General features: G+C 42.9%; 1 protein-coding gene across 2 annotated transcripts in view; it reads left to right on the top strand.

Annotated features, from left to right (window-relative positions):
* Positions 1–5,362: 5,362 nt before the first annotated feature.
* Positions 5,363–21,186, top strand: part of tmem178bb (transmembrane protein 178Bb) — a 391,627-nt gene continuing 375,803 nt past the window's right edge. The window contains exon 1 of one of the 2 annotated variants that reach the window (XM_073058933.1): positions 5,363–6,223. In XM_073058933.1, the coding sequence (XP_072915034.1) occupies positions 5,845–6,223 (379 nt within the window). In that variant the 5' untranslated portion in view covers positions 5,363–5,844. The remainder of the gene's footprint in view (positions 6,224–21,186) is intronic. The other variant, XM_073058932.1, reaches the window with a different exon arrangement.

A 21,186-nucleotide genomic window follows, 5' to 3' on the forward strand; every position in this document is an offset into this window, starting at 1 on the left:
GTTGGCAATACTTGTTATGTCTTTTCAGGGACCACTCCTCAATCACTTGTTAAGAATATATACACATCTCCCATTCTTTGTTGGTTTTGTCTGTGACATGACATCAAGACCTTGATCCCTCACTCCAGCTTCTGTTGGGCTGATGGATAATGATGGATATCATTTCTATTCCTGGTTTCTTAATACCATTTGAAGACTGAAAATATTTTTAATGGTCTTTTTGGTGCTCTACACACTTTTTCCCTTTTGATTTACTCAAGGGTTTGCTGAACATTTTCATATATCAGTTCTCTATACTTGGAATAGGTATGGAATTTCCTTCTGCTAATAGTTTCCATTCTATATTGGCATACCACACTTCTGCTGATGTTAGTGATTTTGATGTAAATGCTATTGATGGTTTCTTGTATTGGAGCTGCTCTCAGGCATCTTATCAATAAAATGATTTTTGTTTCTTCCTGTTCTGATCTGACAGAATCACGTTGGTCATTTTTAAATTTGTTAAAACTGATTTAATGGATTGTGGTCTCTGTTATTCAGCAACTTTCTTCATTGGTTCCCTTAGGTTTGTCATATGCTTTGACATGAGAGGAATGAAAGAATCCATGCAGTGGAATAGGGTTGGAAAGCTTCTCTTTCTAGTTTTTGATATCTTTATTTCCTTTGCAGCTGTCTGGCATGGATGCCAGACCCATGCACAGCTGTTTTTTTTTCTTTTATAAGACACTTATCAGCCTTTAGTTTGTATTCAGTCTTTTCTGGTTCTTTTTATTGCTTCATGTGGATGACAGTCATTGACCTTGTCATCCACTCCTTGAATCTAGATTTCATCTGCTATGCCTACTTCTGCCTTGCATTCTCTGTGGATCTTGGCAATTTTCAGCTGAAATAAATCGTGGCTTATTCTGAGGCCTGAAGGTAGATTTTGGAGCTTGTATTTAAAGATACAAAGAGATTGTAGGCATACCACATAAGCTTTAGATTTAAGGAGTGGATGATTAGGTGTGCTAAGTACTGTCAACAGTGAAGATTGCTTATCAAGTCACCTATTCTATTTCTCCTTAAAGGTACCATGTCTGTTGAAAACGTAACCAGTGGCAGTGGTGCAATGAACTATGGACAGTTATACCACCCGATAGCCTGATTGAAAACATTTGGGTCTAGGTATCATCCTTGCCATCAAAGGGTTTTTCCTTCATCATAATGGAATTCCCCTGGAAAATTGATTTAGTGAGCTTGACTATAACCTATTATGATGCACCTCTTGCAATTTCTTCAGAAACTTTCTGTTTAACTCAACTGGCCCACACTCCATGTAAAATATCACTGGTTTCACTTGACAAATAGACGTCAATGGTGATGTGATCTTCAAAATCTTCAGAAGTGCAAACTGTAACATTAAATGCGTGTAAAACATTTCTAGTCAATCTCTTTGGTCTTTTGTTGAAGATGGATTTTAGGTTGGCATTGAATTCTTAGTGCCATCTCTTTTAACTTCTAGTTTACTGAGATCAACAGTACTTCCTCACAGGTTCTCAGACCCAGGGAGGAAACTCCTTCCATCATTGAGATACAGAACATTTGGTTATCTGGCAAATTACATACTCATCCTAGGAATGATTCTTGCCCTTTCTGCATCCTTTGGGTAATTCCAAGTGCTGGAAATTTGCCTTTGGATATCCATAATCTTTCATGTTTCTCAGGAAGATCTTTTGGAATAACCTGCTTGGTAAAATATTGCCTTACACTCCTGTTTCCAGTATTGGCTTGATGCCAAGAGGAGTGGATTTACTTCTTGTCCATTTTCTGAGCTGATTGGTTAGTGGATTTCTTTTCTCTGAGTTGTCCTGAAGATTTGAGGTTCCAATATCCCGTGTTCTCACTCTCCCTGCTATTTTCAAGGGTCTTCATGCTCTGGTCTCCTTACGCTCCTGTCTTTCCCTTTATTGTCGCTTTGGCATTTTCTCTAGAAATTTACACTTTTAACACGCACACTTGCTCCCATTGGTCAAGCTTTCCATATCATCTATAGGAGGAGTTGCGTCTTTCCCTGGTGAAGGCATCATCACTTGCAGCTCATGTGTGGCCCTCTTTCAGTCCAGATTGTGTTCTGCTGTCTAACTGCATCATCTTTGTGCTTTTTCTCAGGATGGATCCAGACTTTGGTTGTTTGAGAAGAAAGAGTCTTTATTTGTTCACACGTGTGCTGACTATTTGTTTAGCTTGTGTTCCGGGGAGCTCCCCCTTCTTGATCAAGGCTTTCTACTCACATACCAAATGCAGATATATCACATGTACTTGATAGCACAGTTGGAAATTCTGAAGATTTTGAAGATCACATCCCCATTAACTACTCTTCCCCAAGTGAAACAAGTAATACCTTACACTCAGTGGCCACTTCATTAGGTACAACTATACACCTGTTTGTTAATACAAGTATTTAATTAGCCAATCTGGTGATAGCAACTCAATCCATAAAAGCATGCAGACATGGCCAAGAGGTCCAGTTGTTGTTCAGATCAAACTTCAGAATAGCAAAGAAATGTGATCTAAGGAACTTTGACCATGGAATGATCATTGGTGCCATTGGAGGTAGTTTGAGTATCTCATAAAACTGCTGATCTCCTGGGATTTTCACACACAACGATCTCTAGAATTTACAGAGAATGGCATGAGAAACAAAAAACAAACAAAAAAAATCCATTGAGTGGCAGTTCTGGGGGCGAAAACACTTTGATAATGAGCAAGATCAGAGGAGCATGGCCAGACTGGTTCAAGCTGATAGGAAGGTGACAGTAACTCAAATAACCATGTGTTACAACACTGATGTACAGAAGAGCATCTCTTAACACACAACACATTGAACCTGGATGAGGATGGGCTACAGCAGCAGAAACCACAAACATACACTCAGTGGCCACTTTATTAGAAATGGGAAGTGCCTAACAATGTGGCCACTGAGAGCATATGGAGTGTGTGGTCATCTGAGTTAAATGGAAAGCTTCTGAAAACATTACAAGAGATGAATCAGAAGGTGTTCTGAATTCTAAATGAGTCTGTCTGAGGATATTTCACCCATTTCCATGCACTTGTACCTATTTGTTATTCTTCTAAGCCTTGTAAGAAAACTATGAGCGTGGGTTGACTTGTTGCTGCCTTGGGCTCTGGAGCTCCTATCTGTAGATCCATTGATTTAATTGTTCAAAGATTTTGTCAGAGCATTTATTCCCTGACTCACTTAATTCCCAGCTGTTGAAAAGATCCAGTTCTTTCTCTCCTGTCTACAAGAGAACTGACCATTATGCCTTCCAGAAACCTATACAACCTCCCTCTCTCTCTCTCTCCTCTCTCTCTCCTCTCTCCTCTCTCTCTCTCTCCTCTCTCTCTCTCTCTCTCTCTCTCTCTCTCTCTCTCTCTCTCTCTCTCTCTCTCTCTCTCTCTCTCTCTCTCTCTCTCTCTCTCTCTCTCTCTCTCTCTCTCTCTCTCTCTCTCTCTCTCTCTCTCTCTCTCTCTCTCTCTCTCTCTCCTTTCCCTTCCTCCTCCTCTCCCGCTTTCTCTTCCTCTTCTCCTCCTCCCCCTCTCCACCCACCCCAAAACCTTATTTATACTTTAAGATTCAAATTTGTGGCTGGTCTTTATCTCTTTTCAAACTTCAGACCTAATGGCTCCTGTGGAATGTCTCGTACATGAGTGGGTGGTGGGTCCAGTGAGTCCAAGCAATTTTCTGTATGGATAGGAGTATAGACCCCTGCTCCTTCTTGCAACAGCAGAACATTGCCCGACCTTGGCCTCTCTTTTATTCCTTTGCCTATCAATTCGGTCAAGTAATTGAACCAAAGTCTTCCTGAAGGATTATAGTGCTCAATTCTTCTTTATTGTCCCCACAGAATTTGCACTGAGTAGAATTTCCCTCTGGTGCTAGTAACAGGAAGAATACTGAACTTCCCCTGGGCATCAGGATTCTCCTTCCTTTTGTGGCCTTGAGGATCAGCCCCCACCCCAAGCCATTCCAAAGTGGGATTGGACTATAAGAAATGGGAACAGAATTAGGCAATTCATTCCATCATGGCTGATTTATTATCCTTCTCAACCCTATTCTCCTGCCCTCTCTCCATAACCTTTGGTGCCCTTACCATAAGGGCATATACTCAGATCTGTGGCGAGGATTTCCACAGGTGAACACAAGTTGTCACTGCCGAATCCTGCCTGCCACCGGCTCTCCACCCGAAACGCCGACTGTACTTTTTTTCCCATAGGTGCTGCCTGGCCTGCTGAGTTCCTCCAGCATTTCGTTTGTGTTACGCGGATTTTCTCTGGTTTTAGAGTTTCCACGTCTGAGAGTGGGGCGATGTTCGATCTATCCTGATCTAGGTTATAACGGGCCAATGAAATGATAACTGGCGTGCACATAATATAATCCTAATGAGAAACCATGGTTGTAAGGAGTGAGACACACCAATCTGAGGACATGCCCCCCAAGGTAATACGCTGGTCCCAACTTTAACAGCGTCATGCCCAGTTCATCTGCGCCGTTCAGCAAGTTCCTAAACAATCGGAGGCGTTTACCCAAATATATCTGAAAGTAAGCTCCCAAAAATCTGTCTTCTTTTTGTCCCCAAAACGTTGACTGTTTATTCCCCTCCATAGATGCTGCCTGACTTACTGAGTCCCTCCAGCATTTTGTGTGTATTGATCAAGATTTCCAGCATCTGCAGAATCACTTGTGTTTCTATATATATATAAATAAATCCTTTGCCATAGTTTTGTGGATTATCCCTCCCTTTCAGGTTACATGACGGATGTATAAATGACGATGAATTAGTGTCAATTCACAATTCAGCTCGATGAGATATCAAGTTACAATATGAATACCGATTCGCAAAATAACGCGCTGCTTCCAACCCGCCCCCCACCCCGTCTCAACTCTTCCGCGGGCGCGGTGCCGCTTTAATGCCACACTGTTCCACAATAAGGCGCGTTTTAATTAAACGTCCATAAACCAAAATAAATCCGGACATTCAAAGGATGTCAGTGTTCATTTTACAAGCTAAAGCGAGAGTATCGGCCCTATGAGTCTTTCACGATATTGACGCGTTTCATTAATGTGCGTTGAATATTGCAAAAGGCGTGGCTTAACTGAGCGGTTGAAAGAAAACACCCGTTTATTTTATATTTCCTTTAGCACAATGCAAAACATTAAAAGGGGGCATGTAACCGGGTCGTTGTTCTCGGTGTCTGGAGCCGGGGTCCCCGTGACTGAAGGGCGGCCCTTTGCAGCACGCTAATCGGACGCCCTCGCTTTAAGCAGGTGGATAAATAAAATATGATCCAGCCTTCGGCTGAATGACATCAGTTCTTTCCTCTCCCTCCCCCTCCTCTCTGGCTGACTCTGTTGTATTTCATTCCTGGGAGATCTTCATTCCGGGGCTGCACGCTTGCTTGTGGCCGCAGATCATCATTTATTTTAATAGGATGCTTTTTTTTTGTTAAATTTTATTAGATAGTTTAGACCGCCACCTCGCACACAGCCCCGTCCCGCTTGTCCCGGAGACCCGCAAGAGTCCGACGGCGGGCTGAAGGGAATGGTGGAGACGAGGGGTGGAGGAGAGCTCCCGACCTAAGACAAGGCAGATGCCAGTACTGGAGGCTGCAGCCCACTGACGTGAGGGACATTACCTACTCCCCGTGCGAAGCCGTCCCGGAAGTTGGTGGCGAATGGTCAGCTCCCTCCTCTAGCTGCCCCCCGGTTGTTCAGTGTCGCCCCTCTCTCACCCCCTCCCCTCTTCTCTGAGTCTCTTTGCTTCCCCCCGCTGCTAGGATGCTGAAGGCTGTGGCGTGAATGAGATGGCAGCCGGCCGGCTCTTGCTTTACGCCGGCCTCTCCATGGCCCTCTGCGCCCTGGGTATGCTGGCCGTGGCCATCTGCTCCGACCACTGGTACCAGACGGACGCCAGGAGGCACCGGGAGAGGTGCAAGAATTACGCCAGCCGCACCAACCACCCGGGCTTCATCTACACCTCCAACAACCTGCCCCTCCGCGCCAGCCGCCGCCGACTCGACCGCTGGGAGGAGAAGCTGCTCGGCGCCCGCAACCGGCGGCAGCTCTTCGCCATGAGCGCGGCGGATGAGTGCAGCAGGATGTACAACTCTACCAACACCGGCCTGTGGAGGAGGTGCCACCGGCTCGGCTTCGACCAGGATATCGCCGAACTCATCGCCAAAGGTACGTGGGCTGTGGAGGGGGTGGGAGATGTTTGTGTTGACAAGAGACCCTTCTGCCCAGTTGCATTTACCCACTCCCGCTCCTGAAAGCCCGGCAAAACAACAACAAAACAGGAAGTCGGCGTTGAAAGAGGGGCGCCGGACATTATTTCAGCACCGTGAGTTGAGGAGAACTCCCTACACGTTACCCCTTTATCCTTAATTTCCCTCGCTCAGTCATTTTTTTTCTCCTTTCTGTTTGCCTACCGATGTTCCTTATCACCTACGAAGTCTAGCCAAGCACTCATGGGGAGGGGGTAGGGTGAATATAAACCAGTGATCGTAACTTTACTTTCACTCGGAGGTCATTATGAATTTCTAGCAATTATATTCTACCTGGGCAGGGAACTATGAGAGACTGTGGTTAATTAATGGGGGACACGGGTCAGATTGGACGGACCTTGAATTTCTTTTCAAATGCTCCGATAAAGTTATGTGTTTACACCCTCTACATTCAGCACTCCCAGTGTCCTAGCTTCACTGAAGCTAGGTGTTGGGGAGGTATGTTATAATTTCTGAACTCCTGGTGTTTTCCCTTGACCACCTCAATCAGGTGGGATGATGTAAATAACCTGCAGGGAACTGTTCAACCCTGCCCCATCCACCCATCGGCACTTTGCTACCAATGGCGGTTGTGTAGATCATGCCTGATCATTGGCAGCCTGTCCCACTGTGGAGAGAAACACAAGTTTGTGCTTGGTTCTTCCATCAATTACTACCCAACTATTGGCACATGGGTGAGTGGGCTGAAGACGAGTGGACTTCTGGACCTGTACCTTAGTCTCCGATCTCCTAACCCAGCATCAGCTCAGTGGATGAGGGAAAGGATTAGATGCAGGTGATTCAGAATATGATTGTAGCATACAAAACCAAAAACAGGGGTAGACCATTTGACCTCCTGTTCCTGCCCCAACCTATAGTAATTCCAGGGCTAATATTTTTATACTCAGTGCTACTTTCCTACACTGACCCCATATTCCTTGATCTCCTTAATATCCAGAAAAAATACCAAATGAGAAGCAAGTTCTGGAATAACACAACAGAACAGGGATTCTGGTTTTGAATTCTGAGAACTGCTCGACAATGAGAAAGTGCATACTCCTCAAGTAGGTCATCTATAGTTCCTCTGATCTTGCAAAACAGTTTCCTATAGAGTAAAATTAAGCTGACATGTGGTGACTGAAAGATGAAGATTTTCCTGTTTAGATCTCTGGTTGCCAAACTCACCAGGGTAACATGGGCAAAGCAGTGCCCTTCTTATGATTGAAAAGCCAGAGGCTGGGATCAAGAGGTCTCCAGATTATGAGAGGGCAGGAAGGAAGAAGAGGCCATACTAAGGTGTTTGCAGATGGCAGGAGAAGGCAATAATGAGACAGGCGAGGAGTTCCATGGGTTTGAAAAGAAGTAGAAATGAGTTGGAGAAGGGTGTATATGATCAGAAAGATCAGCTTTATTTGTCACATATACATCAAAATATCGAAACAAGCAGTGAAATGTGCCATTTGCATCAACGACCAATTAAATTTGGACATGTGCTGGGGGCAGCCTTGCTTCTGGTGCGAACATAGTACTTCCACAATTTACTAACCCTAAACTGTACATCTTTGGAATGTGGGAGGAAACCTGAGCACCCGAAAGAAACCCACACGGGGAAACTACAAATTCTTCACAGAAAGATGCAAGAATTGTAACCGGGTCACTGGTGCTGTAAAGCAATGTGCTAACTGCTACAATACCATAACACCCAGTGTAGATTTTAGTACACTGAGATTACAGAGAGGGTGTTGGTAGATGGCACAGTTCACAGTTTCAAAGGAGCGAATGGAATTCCGTCATTCGTGTCTTTTATCATCATGTTCCCTGCCTGGAGGTGGGTGGTTGTGTTTGTGCAGCTCTGTAACTGAGAATGCCACCAGCTGGCATACACCTACGTGGGTGGAGAACAACTAATCACTACTTGATTTTTAAAAGATTTTTTGGAAGTGTTACAATTAAACAAAAATTCTGAGCTGCGAATCCTGTAGGGTGCTGGTCCTGGTAACAATGTGATACTCAGACAATGGAACCCACCCAACCTGTCCAGTCGGCATCATGAGCCATGGTTAGTGACCCTGTTTTACTAGTAACACACACAAATGCTGGGGGATCTCTGCAGGTCCTTCTCCCATGGTCCACTTCCCTCTCCTTTCAGATTCCTTCTGCTTCAGCCCTTTACTTTTTCCACCTGCTTCTCACTTCATCCTCCTTTTCCAACCACCAATGTTCCCCCTCACTTAGCTTGCACTTGTTCCCCTCCACCCACCTTCTCATTCGGGCTTCTTGCCCCTTCCTTTCCAGTCCTGAAGAAAGGTCTCGGCACAAAACATCAACTATTTATTCCTTTCTGTAGACGCTGCCTGACCTGCTGAGTTTCTCCAGCATTTGTGTGTGTGTGTTAGTTAATCTGGATTTACAGCATCTGCAGAATCTCTTGTGATTATAAACACTAGTCTGTTTTCCAGAAGGTAGAAGCAGTACCTAGTTACATATTATAAAGAAGCAGCAACACTTAGTTAGATGGGAATTATTGGGTTGTGTTACTGGAATTGTCGATCAGTTGCCGAAAGTAAAATATTGTCACGGGTCATTGACATTAGATGAAGATAAAGATCAGCTTTATTTGTTACAGTGAAATGTGTTGATTCGGTCAATGATCAACACTGACTGAGGGTCGTGCTGGGGACAGCTCACAAGTGTTACCATGCTTCCAGCATCAACATAGTGTGTCCACTGTTTATTAACCCTAATCTGTAGGCCTTTGGAATGTGGGAGGAACCCAGAGCACCTGGAGGAAACCTATGCAGTCATGGGGAGAATATATGAACTCCTCATATTCCCTGGTAGGAATTGAACCCTGATCACGGGTGCTGTAACGCGATTGCACTAACTGTAAGCTATGACACTGCCTGTAAAAGTACTGGTAATTGTACTGGTTAATGCTATTGATATAACTGCATTCTTTACTGAGCTTAGACAGAGAAGGGAGTTAAATCACCAGCAGCAATATTGGATTGGCAGCATCTTTTATTAGCATTAGACTGTTATCACTAGTCAGTGATATTAAATTGCTTCCATTGTGTAATAAGATTAGATTGCCAGCACTCTTAATCATATTTTAATACTCTAACTGGTTAGAGACAATAGACTCCTCTTGCTCTTTGGTGAAATTACACAGCTCGCATCAGGGAGAGATCATTGACACTGTGCTGGTTAGTAGCATTAGACTACAAGCACCAGTGGTGACATAAGACTACCTGCGCTAGTTTACTGACAATCATCAGAGATGCTCAATTGCTAGGAAGTGTTATTGATCTTGGACTGGTGACAATAATTATTGATGTTAGGGATTTTGATAATGTTGGTGATATTGGAGTAGTGGGGTCTGTTGGTAACATCGGACTTCTAGCACTGGTATACATTAACCATAACATTATTCAGAGAGCACCATTCAAGGCACGGTCAGTGAGTGATAGCTAATTGATGGTGAAAGCTAATAAAAGTCTAACATTTTGAAATGAGGGGTTAAATTAGCTTTATTTGTCACTTGTACATTGAAACATTGAAAAATACAGTGAAGTGCTTTGTTTGTATCAAATGTAATCAGCACGTGTTGTGCTGGGCAGCCTGCAAGGGTCGCCACACTTCCGTTACCAACATAGCTTGCCCGTAACTCACTAACCCTAACCATACATCTTTAGAATGTGGAAAGAAACTGGAGCAGCTAGAGGGAACCCACACTCCCATGGCGAGAACATGCAAACTCCTCACAGACAGCAGCAAGAATCGAACCCTGATCATGTTAGTTACCAATCATCGCATTAGTCAGAGAGTACAACTTGAGGCATGAGCAGTGAGTGACAGCTAATTGATAGCCAATAACATTTTGAAATGAGGACATTTGAAAAGGCAGGCCAGATTTTGTCACTGGTTTATGGTGGATGGGTGATAATTCTCAACGGTGATTTTAGACAGCTAGAAATGGGTTAATGATGACAGAACTGCTCCTATTGGTAGTCATGTGGTTGTCATGCTGGTATCAGTTATTGACCTGGTGCTTGGTTTTGCAGTGATCAATGGTTAATGATATTGACTAGTTAGCTTAAGTGAGTATTGATAGGCTGCATGCATTGGTCTGAGGTAGGGAAAAGAAGCTCCCTAGTTGAAAATGATGGAAGCAGAGTCCCTGATTGTACTCAGTGTTTTTGGTTCAGCACCTGCTCTGATATGATTTACAGGGATAAGGACTGACCATTGGACATGGGATTAGTCTTAATATTTCCGTTTAGTCTGCATGGAGGTGATGGGTTGAGTGCCTTCATTTTGTGCTGTAAATTTCTGTGATTTAGAACTACCAGTTAAGTATTGGGTTCCAAAAGCTGCAAATCTTTGCTACCGGTGGAATATTTCTAGCTGGTTTGTGATAAGGAATTTTTAGCACTGCTTAGTGTGGATATATTATAAGACTGTAAGAAGTACGAGCAGAATTAGGCCATTTGGCCCATCAAGTTTTTTCTGCCATTCTATCACGGCTGGTTTGTTATCTCTGTCAACACCATTCTTCCCCGTAACCTTTGATGTCCTGACTAATAAAAAGCCTATCAACCTCTGCTTTAAATATACCCAATGATTTGGCTTACAAGACCATCTTTGGCGATGAATTCCACAGATTCACCACCATCTGGCTAAAGGAATTCCTCCTCAAAGTCAAATCAGTGAGAGTTGTGCTGGAGCAGCCTGCGGGTGTTGCCATGCTTCCTAGCCCAACATAGCATACTCACAATTCACTAACCCTAATCCTTATGTCTTTGGAATGAGGGAGGAAACCTGAGCACCTGGAGGAAACCCACATGGTCAAGGGAGAGTGCTCAGACTCCTTACAGACAGCAGGGGGATTTGAACCCTGGTCTTCCAATTGCTGGTGGCTGTAAAGCAATTGTGTTAACCACTACACCACTCAGTTACCTTATTAACTCAGTTTGGCTTGATTGAACTGTTGGCATCAGTAAATCCTAGCATCAATTAGTGATATTAATTTGTCGCAATACAAGATTGCAAATGCAAGGTAGTAGTTTGCAACAGATCGTGGTCTGCTAATGCTGGTTAGTATTATTTGTTTGCATCACCTGGCACCTAGTTAGCTGCACTAGTAATAAGAATAGTGCATGAGGCTTCAGGTAAAGAGCATTGGAAAAATTGGAGATCATTCTTAGTAGTTCAGGAGCAGTGGAAGGGTTCCTATTTATTTCAGAGTTCATTGTTAAGGCTACATTGAAATATTTGGAGTGCATGACATCAGATCTTAAGGAGAAGGAAACATGGGAAGATGATGAGCTAAACGATTAATTTGTCACAGTGGGTACATGCATTCACAGAGGAGAATAGCCAGCCTGTTATCTAATATAGAAAAGGCAGAGGTTCGTGGAGAATATCCTGTCAGCATGAAGCTGGTATTGGACAGCATTTTCAGAGTTATGATTAAATCATCAAAGAAATTAGTTCATTCTGTGCAGGTCAAAACCACACCACATTTAGCATGTTGCCTGTGGCTTTGTCTGGGCGGCTGTGGTTGAAGAAAACAATAAAGGATGCTCTGGGACTATAAGAATGAGCAAGCTGCATTAAAACCTGGGACAGGATGTGATACAGATCAACCGACACCGCAGCTTGCCTCCCTGGTGTAGGACAAGAGGGTGTAAGTATTTCAGTTAAGTGAATCTAGCTCAGTCAATAGATGAACCAAGCTGCCAGACAACAATAGGACTAGAGAAATGCAGAAGTAAACAGGGATTTCAGTCCACCAGGTCCACACCAGCCATTAACACTACCCTGACACACGTCTTTCCTCCCACACTTCCATCATCTCCCTCCAGATTCAAACACCAACTAATGCTGAGGGCAATTTACAGTGGCCAATTACTTACCAACTTGCAAGTCTTGGCGATATGGGAAGAAACCGGAACCTATATGGCCACAGGGAAAGTGTGCAAACTTGACACAGATAGTGCCTGGGGTTAGGATTGAACCTGGTTTGCTGAAGTGGCCCTACCTGGTTTACCTCGTATTTTCCTAGATCAATGTCAGGGTCAGAATCAGGTTTATTATCACTGATGAACCTTGTGAACTTTGTTACTTTGTCACAGTAGTACGTAAACTAAATAGTGCAAAAGTGGAACAGGTAATGGGTTCATTGACTATTCAGAAATTTGCTGGCAGACAGGAAGAAGGTGAGTCATCAGGATTCTGTGCGTTCTCCCTGATGGTAGTATTGTGAAGAGTAGTGAAGGTCCTTAATGGTGGGTGCCGCTTTCTTGAGACATTGCTTTTTGAAGTTGTCCTCAATGGTAGTGAGGATAATGCCTATGAAAGGGTTGGTTTAGTCTACATATTGGAACCTCCATGCCAGGTGGTGATGTAACCAGTCAGAATGTTCTCCACCACACATCGGTAGAAATGTTTGTCTTTGGTGACATACCAAATCTCCTCAAACTCCTAATGAAGTGCAGCCACATATGTACCTTCTTCATAGTGGCATCAACATGTTGGCCCCAGGATGCCACCCAGGAGCTTGAAGCTTTCCACCCTGAATGAGGACCGGTGTGTGTTCTCCTGACTTCACCTTCCTTAAGTCCACTATCAATTCCTTGATCTTGCTGACACCCCATTGTGCTTCACAGGCTTGTTATGTAGGGTGATTTTAGTTGCATTTTCAACAAGCCATCTGTGTTGAATGATTCTCTGGTTTAATTGGCTATCAACCATGTCTCAGTGGTTGCACAGAGTCGGAAGAATGTGAATTGAAAGCCCACTCCAGAGATTTGAGCTCATGTTGTTTTTGTATCTTTACCCGTATCCCTTGGAAAGCAGTGTGAAGTAGTGGAAGAACTGCTAAGCTAGTTAATAGGCTGACAGGTGGCAATGCTGTTGTTTTCATATCTTTTGTCTTTCCTTGGAGATTATTGTTTACCTGTGGAAATATTTGCAGCCTTATTTAAATCTGACAGGCCTGAATGGGAATATTCCTTCCCTTACCAGACCATACAATGGATGTATATGATGGAAAGTTTGATGGGATATCATTTTAGAATTCAGACAAGAAGCTGTGGTGTTTGTTTGTGCTGGCTGGGCATTATATCAAAGTCAAAGTAAACTTATTATCAAAGTACTTACATGTTAGCATATACTGTGCCGAGATTAATTTTCTTGCAGCCATTTACAGGAAAATAAAGAAATACAACAAAATTTATGGAAAACTATAAATAAACTAAGATTAACAAACAACCAAGTGTAAAAGAAGATGAATTGTACAAATAAAATAATAATGAGAACATAAATTGTAAAAAGTCCCTGAAAGTGAGCCTGTAGAATCAGTTCAGAGTAATGGTGAATGGAGTTATTTGCGCTGCATCAAGAGCCTGATAGTTGTAGGGTATTAACAGTTCCTGAACCTGGTGGTGTGGGACCTTAGGGTTCTGTACTTTCTGACCGGTGGTAGAAGTGAGAAAAGCACATGACCTGGATGTTAGGGGTCCTTGATGATGGATGCTGCTTTCTTGTGGCAACACTCCATGTAAATGTGCTCAATGGTGGGGAGGGCTTTGCCTGTGTTGGACTGGGCTCCATCCATTATTTTCTGTAAAGCTTTCCATTCACAGGCATTGGTGTTTCCTTACCAAGCCATGATACAAACAGTTAGGATACTCTTCACTCTGCATCTCTAGAGGTCTGTCAAAGTTTTTAATTGCTACGCTGAATCTACACAGATTTCTAAGAGAGCAAAGACACTGATGCACCTTCTTTATGATGACAACGTGTGCTGGTCCCAGGACAGATCCACTGAAATGATAATGCCATTTCATTGTTAGAATATTGCTTCTGTGGATGGGATATTATTGGTGGTTTAATAAGCATGAAGAAAGAATCTTACATTTTGGTACTCAGGCCTGCCTTGAATTGCGGCACTCTGAATTTTGTTGTTGCTTTTGGGTTGTGCTCATGATGGAGCTGGCTGAGTGTACAGCCCTCTAAAGCCGCCTACGATCCTGTGCATTGGAGGCACCGTGTTAGATAGTGATGTAACCAGTTAGAATGCTCTCCACCAGACATCTACTGAAAATTGCTAAAGTCTTTGACAAAGTTCTAAGTAAATTTATTATCAAAGTACGTTCATGTCACCATATACAACCCTGAGATTCATTTTCTTGCAGGCATTCTCAATAAATCCACTAACCATAGAATCAATGAACAGGGTGTACAACCACCGTGCAAATACATAAAGAAATAATAATAACAAATAATAAATATTGAGAATATGAGATGGAAGAGTCCTTGAAAGTGAGTCCATAGGTTGTGGGAACAGTTCAGTTCAGGACATACCAAATCTCCTAAAACTTCTGAGGAAGTATAGCCACTGGCATGGCTTGTTTATGATTGCATCAATGTGTCGAGCCCAAGCCAGATCCTCTGAGGTGTTGACATATGGGAACTCAAAGGTGTTCACCCTTTCCAGTGACTCTGCAATTTTAGTACAGTATATGGGTAAACAAAGACAGAAAAATAAATACCAGAGAGATTCTGTAGATGCTGGAAATCCAGACTAACACATACAAAATGCTGGAGGAATTCAGCAGGCCAAGCTGCATCTATAGAGAGGAATAAGCAGTTGAGACTGATGAAGGGTCTCAGTCCGAAATGTGGAATGTTCATTCCTCTCTATAATTGCTGACTAAGGACAGGAAAATGCTTTCCTTCAAATATTGCAGATGTTGAAAAGCTGAAACAAAATGAGATGTAGTGCAAGCAGTCACGGTTATGAGAAACAAGGGTGATTCTGTAGGCCAATGATCTTTCATCAGGAAGTGAGAGAACAAGTGCATTGAGTTGCAGACAAGGGATGGATGTAAAGGTAGCAATGGCTTCTAAAAACTAGCAGTTGATGGCACAAAAAATAAACAAACAAGAAAACAGGAAGAAGAACCACACCAGTGGAGAATGATGCAAAAATTGTAGTGGTTGCCTGAAGTTGTTAAATTTGGTATAAAGTACAGGGAATTCAACATAGCTAAAGATTTAAAGATGAGCTTTATTTGTCACATGTACATCAAAATATGCAGTGAAATGTATTTGTGTCAAATCAGATCAGCGAGGACTGTGCTGAGCAACTCCTAAGTGTTGCCATGCTCTCAGTGCCAACATTGCATGCCCACAACGCACTAACCCAAACCGTAAGTCTTTGGAATGTGCAAGAAACCAGAGTGCCTGGAGGAAAATGTGATCACAGGGATCAACATACAAACTCCTTCATGACAGTGGCAGGAACTGAACTCCAGCTGGTGATTGCTGCCATTGTAAAGTGATGCGCTAACTGCTACGCTTACATATCTCTAATGAAAGATGTGATGTCGTTCCTCAACTTCACGTTGAGCATCATTGGAGGAATATAGGAGGCCGAAGGTGAGAAGTTTAAAAAGAGAACAGGACAAATTTAAAGTGATGAGCTGCTGACTGGTTCCTGGTTAACACTGGGTAACATAGTGGTGTGGTCAGTACAGCTGGAGACACAAGAGATTACACATGTTGGAATATGAAGCAACAAACAATCTGCTGGAAAAGAAACACAATGGGCTGAGCAGTATCTGTGGGGGGGGGGAAGGAGCTGTAAACATTTCGGGTCAAAGCTCTGCATCAGGACTGGTGATCAGAGTATCCTATGCCATGCAAATGTAGGTGATCAGTCAGTTGGACAAAAGAATGGCAAATGGAATTTAGCCCAGAGAAGTTGGGGAGGAAGTGTGCGGGAATGCAATTGCAAAGATGCAACAATAACAGGAACTGCAGAACAAACGAGAGGATTTGGACAGAGAGACCTTGCAGTGGATGGCCAGTGATCCTTCAAGGTAACTGGATAAGCAGATCAAATGCCTAAAATGTCATACAGGATGCTTCACTATATCAGGCAAGGCAGGGAATATACTGTCCATTTTATCTTAGGAAGGATCAACTTGATTTGCCATATGCATTTACATGTACTCTATTAGGAATTTGCTGTGGTATGTTGGTCAGGACTTTTGGTATGACATGCAACAAAAACACCACCATTCAACCATTATAAAGAATTACATAAAATATAAGATTGGAGGACAAAGTACTGTTAATGTGCACAAGTAAATGTATTCACGATGTAAACAGCATTATAAAAAGTGGTTTGAAGTGTTTACAGAGCAGTGCAGGGACTGGGATAATAGAAAGGAGTGGGGGAAGAATAAATGATTGATCAGGTTAACTGCCCGGGGGAGAAAACTTTTAAGATGGTGTTTGTTTTAATAGTGCTTTCTAGAAGTGAGCTTTTGGAAAAGGCTAGTGCCCACAATGATTTTTCCTGCTTGCTTCTTGTGACAGAAGGAGGCCATTTTGGCCCATTGAGTTTATGCCAGATCACATTGTCTCATTAATTTTTCCCTGTTCTATTTGGGCAGGAAGATTGTGTTGGAACTGTATACAACACTAATCAGACAAGATTCTGTGTACTACACAGAGCTCTGGTCAACACATTACTAGAATGATGATTTAACTGGTGAGGGTGGAAAGGAGATGGGGAGGAAATGACAATGTTGCTATGACCAGGGACAATGTGGGCTTGGGTTGCTTTCTTTGAACAGGAGTGGTAGGGGGGAGACTAACACAAAATTTCAAGAGGTACAGGCACAATAAATAGGAAGGACTGATTTTCACTTCACTGAGGAGCCCAAGACCAGAGGTCACCAACTCAATGCAGAAGGATTGGTGGGTGGTGGGGTGGGGGATCTAAGGAAGAAGGTTTTTATGTAGTGATTGGGTCTGGAACTCAAAATTGAAAGAATAATAGAGGTTAGAACCCTTATCACACTCAAACAACATTTGGATGTGTAGTTAAAGAGCTGTGACATCCAAAGGTACACACCCAGCACTGGTAGGTGGATCAGTTTGGAGGAGAGCATTTCGACTTGTACAGAGACAATGGGCCGGATGCTTCGAATTCTCACTCACTGGATGTAGATCACCGGTCAGTTGCAGCTTCCACTGACTTTCCAGTATCAACTGTGTCTCACTTACTAGCAGTAGTCCCAGAATCTGAATGTGACAGGTTTAATCCAACTAAAATCGATGTTGATACACCAGAGAAGCACTGACGAATTCTATATTATCTTTTGGAGAAGGTGTTAAACCAGGACCCAGTTTGCACACCGCATCAGGGCATCAAAGATCGCATTGTACTTGTTTGGAGGTTGTCCCTGGTGTCCTGCCAGTCGTTAGCCCACAATTAACATGACTGATAAACCTGATTATTTGGCGATTATTGCCTCACTGTTTGTGCCAGGCTCTCTCAAACAAATCAGCTGCCTTATGACATTGGCTTTAATGTGCTTTGGGATATCCAGAAATTGCAACCAAATATTTCTCTAATTCCTGGCTGCGGTTGCAGACAGTGATCATGCCTTAGCTTCTGTAATACAAATTGCCTATTGCACTGTGTCTGGAGAGGATGAGCATGAACTTCATTGAACCATCCCCCACCCATCTCATCACTATCAACCACTCTCCCGCAGTTATTTAAATGCTAATGTCATGTTAAGATGCTGAGGCACAGGCATGGTGGGAAGAAACATGAGGCTTTGTTGATTTCTTGGTGGAAATCACTCAGTGAAATTGCTACCTTGGAATTAATTTATGTGACATCTTCAGAATCATTTGAAATGTCTTTTAATGCTTAATGTTATTACTGTTCTGAGTGAGTGTAGGGAAATCAATAATGTGTAGATTAAATAGTGAAGATGTTGGTGATGGGGTCACAATGGCACATAACGTTTTATGAAAAATCTGCATTAATGTGTCTGGAAAATACACAGCTAAAACTCTGTGACTGTTACATGTTGGGCAAGAGGGAAGGAAGTACAAAACAATCAGATTGGAGCTACATGAGATGCAAAAACTGCGCAGTGCTCTTTACTGTCACAACCTTTACTTAATTTGCAGCTGTCAGTTGGGTGAAATGATGGTGCACATGAGGATCCTGACCACTTTAGAGCAGAGGAGCTATCCAGAGTGCTGAAACGCTGCCAAGCTCCATTGAGCTAGTAATTACATGAATTACTTCTGAGATAAGATCAGAAGACGTAGGAACAGAATTATGCCATTCAGTCCATCCAAACTGCTCTGCCATTCTATCATGTTTCATTTATTATCCCTTTCAACCCTGTTTGCCTGTGTTCTCCCTGTAATCTTTGATACCAATACTAATCAAGAACCTGTCAATCTCTACTTTCAATACACCCATTGACCACCTCCACAGCTGTCTGTGGTAATGAAATCCACAGATTCATCACTTTTTGGCTAAAGGAAATGTCTTCTCATCTTTATTCTATATAGACATCCTTGTATTCTGGGCTGTGTCCTCTGGTCCTAGAGCCCTTCATCCAGTACTGTGCAAAAGTCTTAGCTAGGGTGCCTAAGCATTTTGCCCAGTATTATATTTGTCAGCATGGAGCAGAGAGTGACTTCGTACATTTGGCTGGAGTGAAAGAATGTTGGGATAGGCCAGGGCGGAGCACCACAGGAGGGGTGTGGGACTTGTGGCAGAGAAGAATTGCCAGGCTGTGGGGGGTGGCATGAGTGCAGACACACTGACATCCAGCCTTGAGGCACCAGATAAGGTCATTTGATCCCAAGCAATTAGTTTATTGATTATTACAGAATGCCTCCCTGGTGCTTCCCACTTCTTCCCCTTCTCCCAATTGTGATTTCCTTCTCTCTCTCTGTCCCCTTTTAATGTTGAGACTTTATAAAACACTGGTGAGGCCTCACTAGGAGTATTGTGAGCAGAATTGGGCCCCTTCTCTTAGAAAGGATGTGCTGAAACTGGAGAGGATTCAAAGGAGGTTCACAAGAATGATTCCAGGATTGAATGGCTTATCATATGAAGAACGTTTGATGGCTCTGGGCCTGCATTCACTAGAATTCATAAGAATGAGGGGTGACCTCATTGAAACCTATTGAATGGTGTAAGGCCTTGATAAAGTGGATGTGGCGAGGATGTTTCCTATGGTGGGAGAATCAAAGACCAGTGGACACAGCCTTAGTATAGAGGGACGTCCTTTTAGAATGGAGATGAGGAGGAATTTCTATGGCTAGAAAGTGGTGTATCTGTGGAATTCTTTGCCAAAGGCAGCTGTGGAGGCCAAGTCTTTATGTGTATTTAAGGCAGTGGTTGATAGATTCTTGATTGGTCAGGGAATGAAGGGATATGGGGGGAAGGGAGCTGAGAGAAAAAATGGATCAGCCATAACGAAATAGTGGAACAGATTTGATGGGCTCCAATATCTTATGGTCTAATGGCCTTTTCACTCTCAGTCCACAATAGAGACCCATCCCAGAATCTGGTTCATCATCATTCACATATGTCATGATTATTTTTTGGCAGCAATACAGTGTAATATCTAGTAACATGAGGAAGTGAATTGAAGCAGCAGAGATGTGGTTTTTGAGAAGGATGCAAAGAATATCATGGACGAAACAAATATCTAATGAAGATGTCATGAACAGAGCAAGCACAAAAAGAGAAATAATGTATGAGATCATGAAAAGACAATGTAACTTCATTGGACACGTGATTAGGAAAGAGGAGTTAGAATGCACAGTAATTATGGGAAAGATTGAAGGGAAGAAAGCAAGAGAAAGGCAAAGACAAATGATGATGGAGACTGGAAATGAATACCAATGAATTGATCCACTTGACCCGAAACAGGAGTGTGTGGGCCGTGGCAGTCAAAGCTCAAACTGGGCGTGGCACCTGATGATGATGATGACAGTGTAATACATAAAATTACTACTGTCTTAGGCACCTTAGCGATATATATGCACCTATGATTTTGCACTGTAGCTGTACATTAATGCTTGATCCATGGGATAATTCTCCAATGCCACCACATCCTTTCTTAGATAAGGGGCCCAAAATAGCTCACCATACTTGAAGTGTGGTCTGACCAATACCTTGTAGAGCTTCTCCATTACATCCTTGCTTGTATATTTCAGTCCTTTCGAAATCAATGCTGAAGATGAAGCTGATCTATTCATTTAGGTGCAGGGTAAGTTCTAGTGGCATTTGGAACACTAAAAAGCAGGTGACTGGAAATTATTGGCATTGCGTAGGTATTCATAGGGCTCTGAGCTTGGGACTATCAGTAAGCTAAGGGGGAATAAGGAGCTGTGGCTCCTGGTCAGGACACAGTAGGATACTGTATTTTTTATTGTAGGAGGGGAGGGTTAGATTGATCTGACTGTAGGTTAAAAGTTTGGTACAGCATCATAGGCTGCAGGGCTTACACTGTTGTAGTGTTTTATGTTGGTAAAACTAAGGATGTTATGTTCATTGGACAATAGAAAGCTGATGATGCTGGAAATCTGAAAATAATATGTGGGCACATCTGTTGAGAGATGTTCAGAGTCAACACTTCAGGTCGGTGACCATCAAAAATGGAAAAAAAAATGTGCTCTTAGTTGCAGAGAGGGGAAAGAAAGCAGGGATGGAGTAAGTTTTTGCAATAGGACTGAATCCAAGGCTGTCCAGGTGACAACACTGCATGTCAGCTAGGCTACAACGGAATTGCAACTAGCACTGGTCATGAAGAAAGCTTTGGGGGGGGGGGGGCAACCATGTATATTGACATTACATGAAAGTTATGTGTATTTTTGCAGAAACATTTGCTTGAATCTCTAGTCTTAAGTGATGTTCATTTTGCAGCTGGGTATGAGAAGATCCAATAACTGCATCAACTGGCATCCAGTAAAGGTATTGGGAAATAGGAAATGCAAGGCTTTTATCTGCAGGTCTGGATCTGAGCTGGCAGAGCGTAA

The sequence above is a fragment of the Hemitrygon akajei genome, chromosome 10, assembly GCF_048418815.1.
Source record: "Hemitrygon akajei chromosome 10, sHemAka1.3, whole genome shotgun sequence".
Lineage (NCBI taxonomy): Eukaryota > Metazoa > Chordata > Chondrichthyes > Myliobatiformes > Dasyatidae > Hemitrygon > Hemitrygon akajei.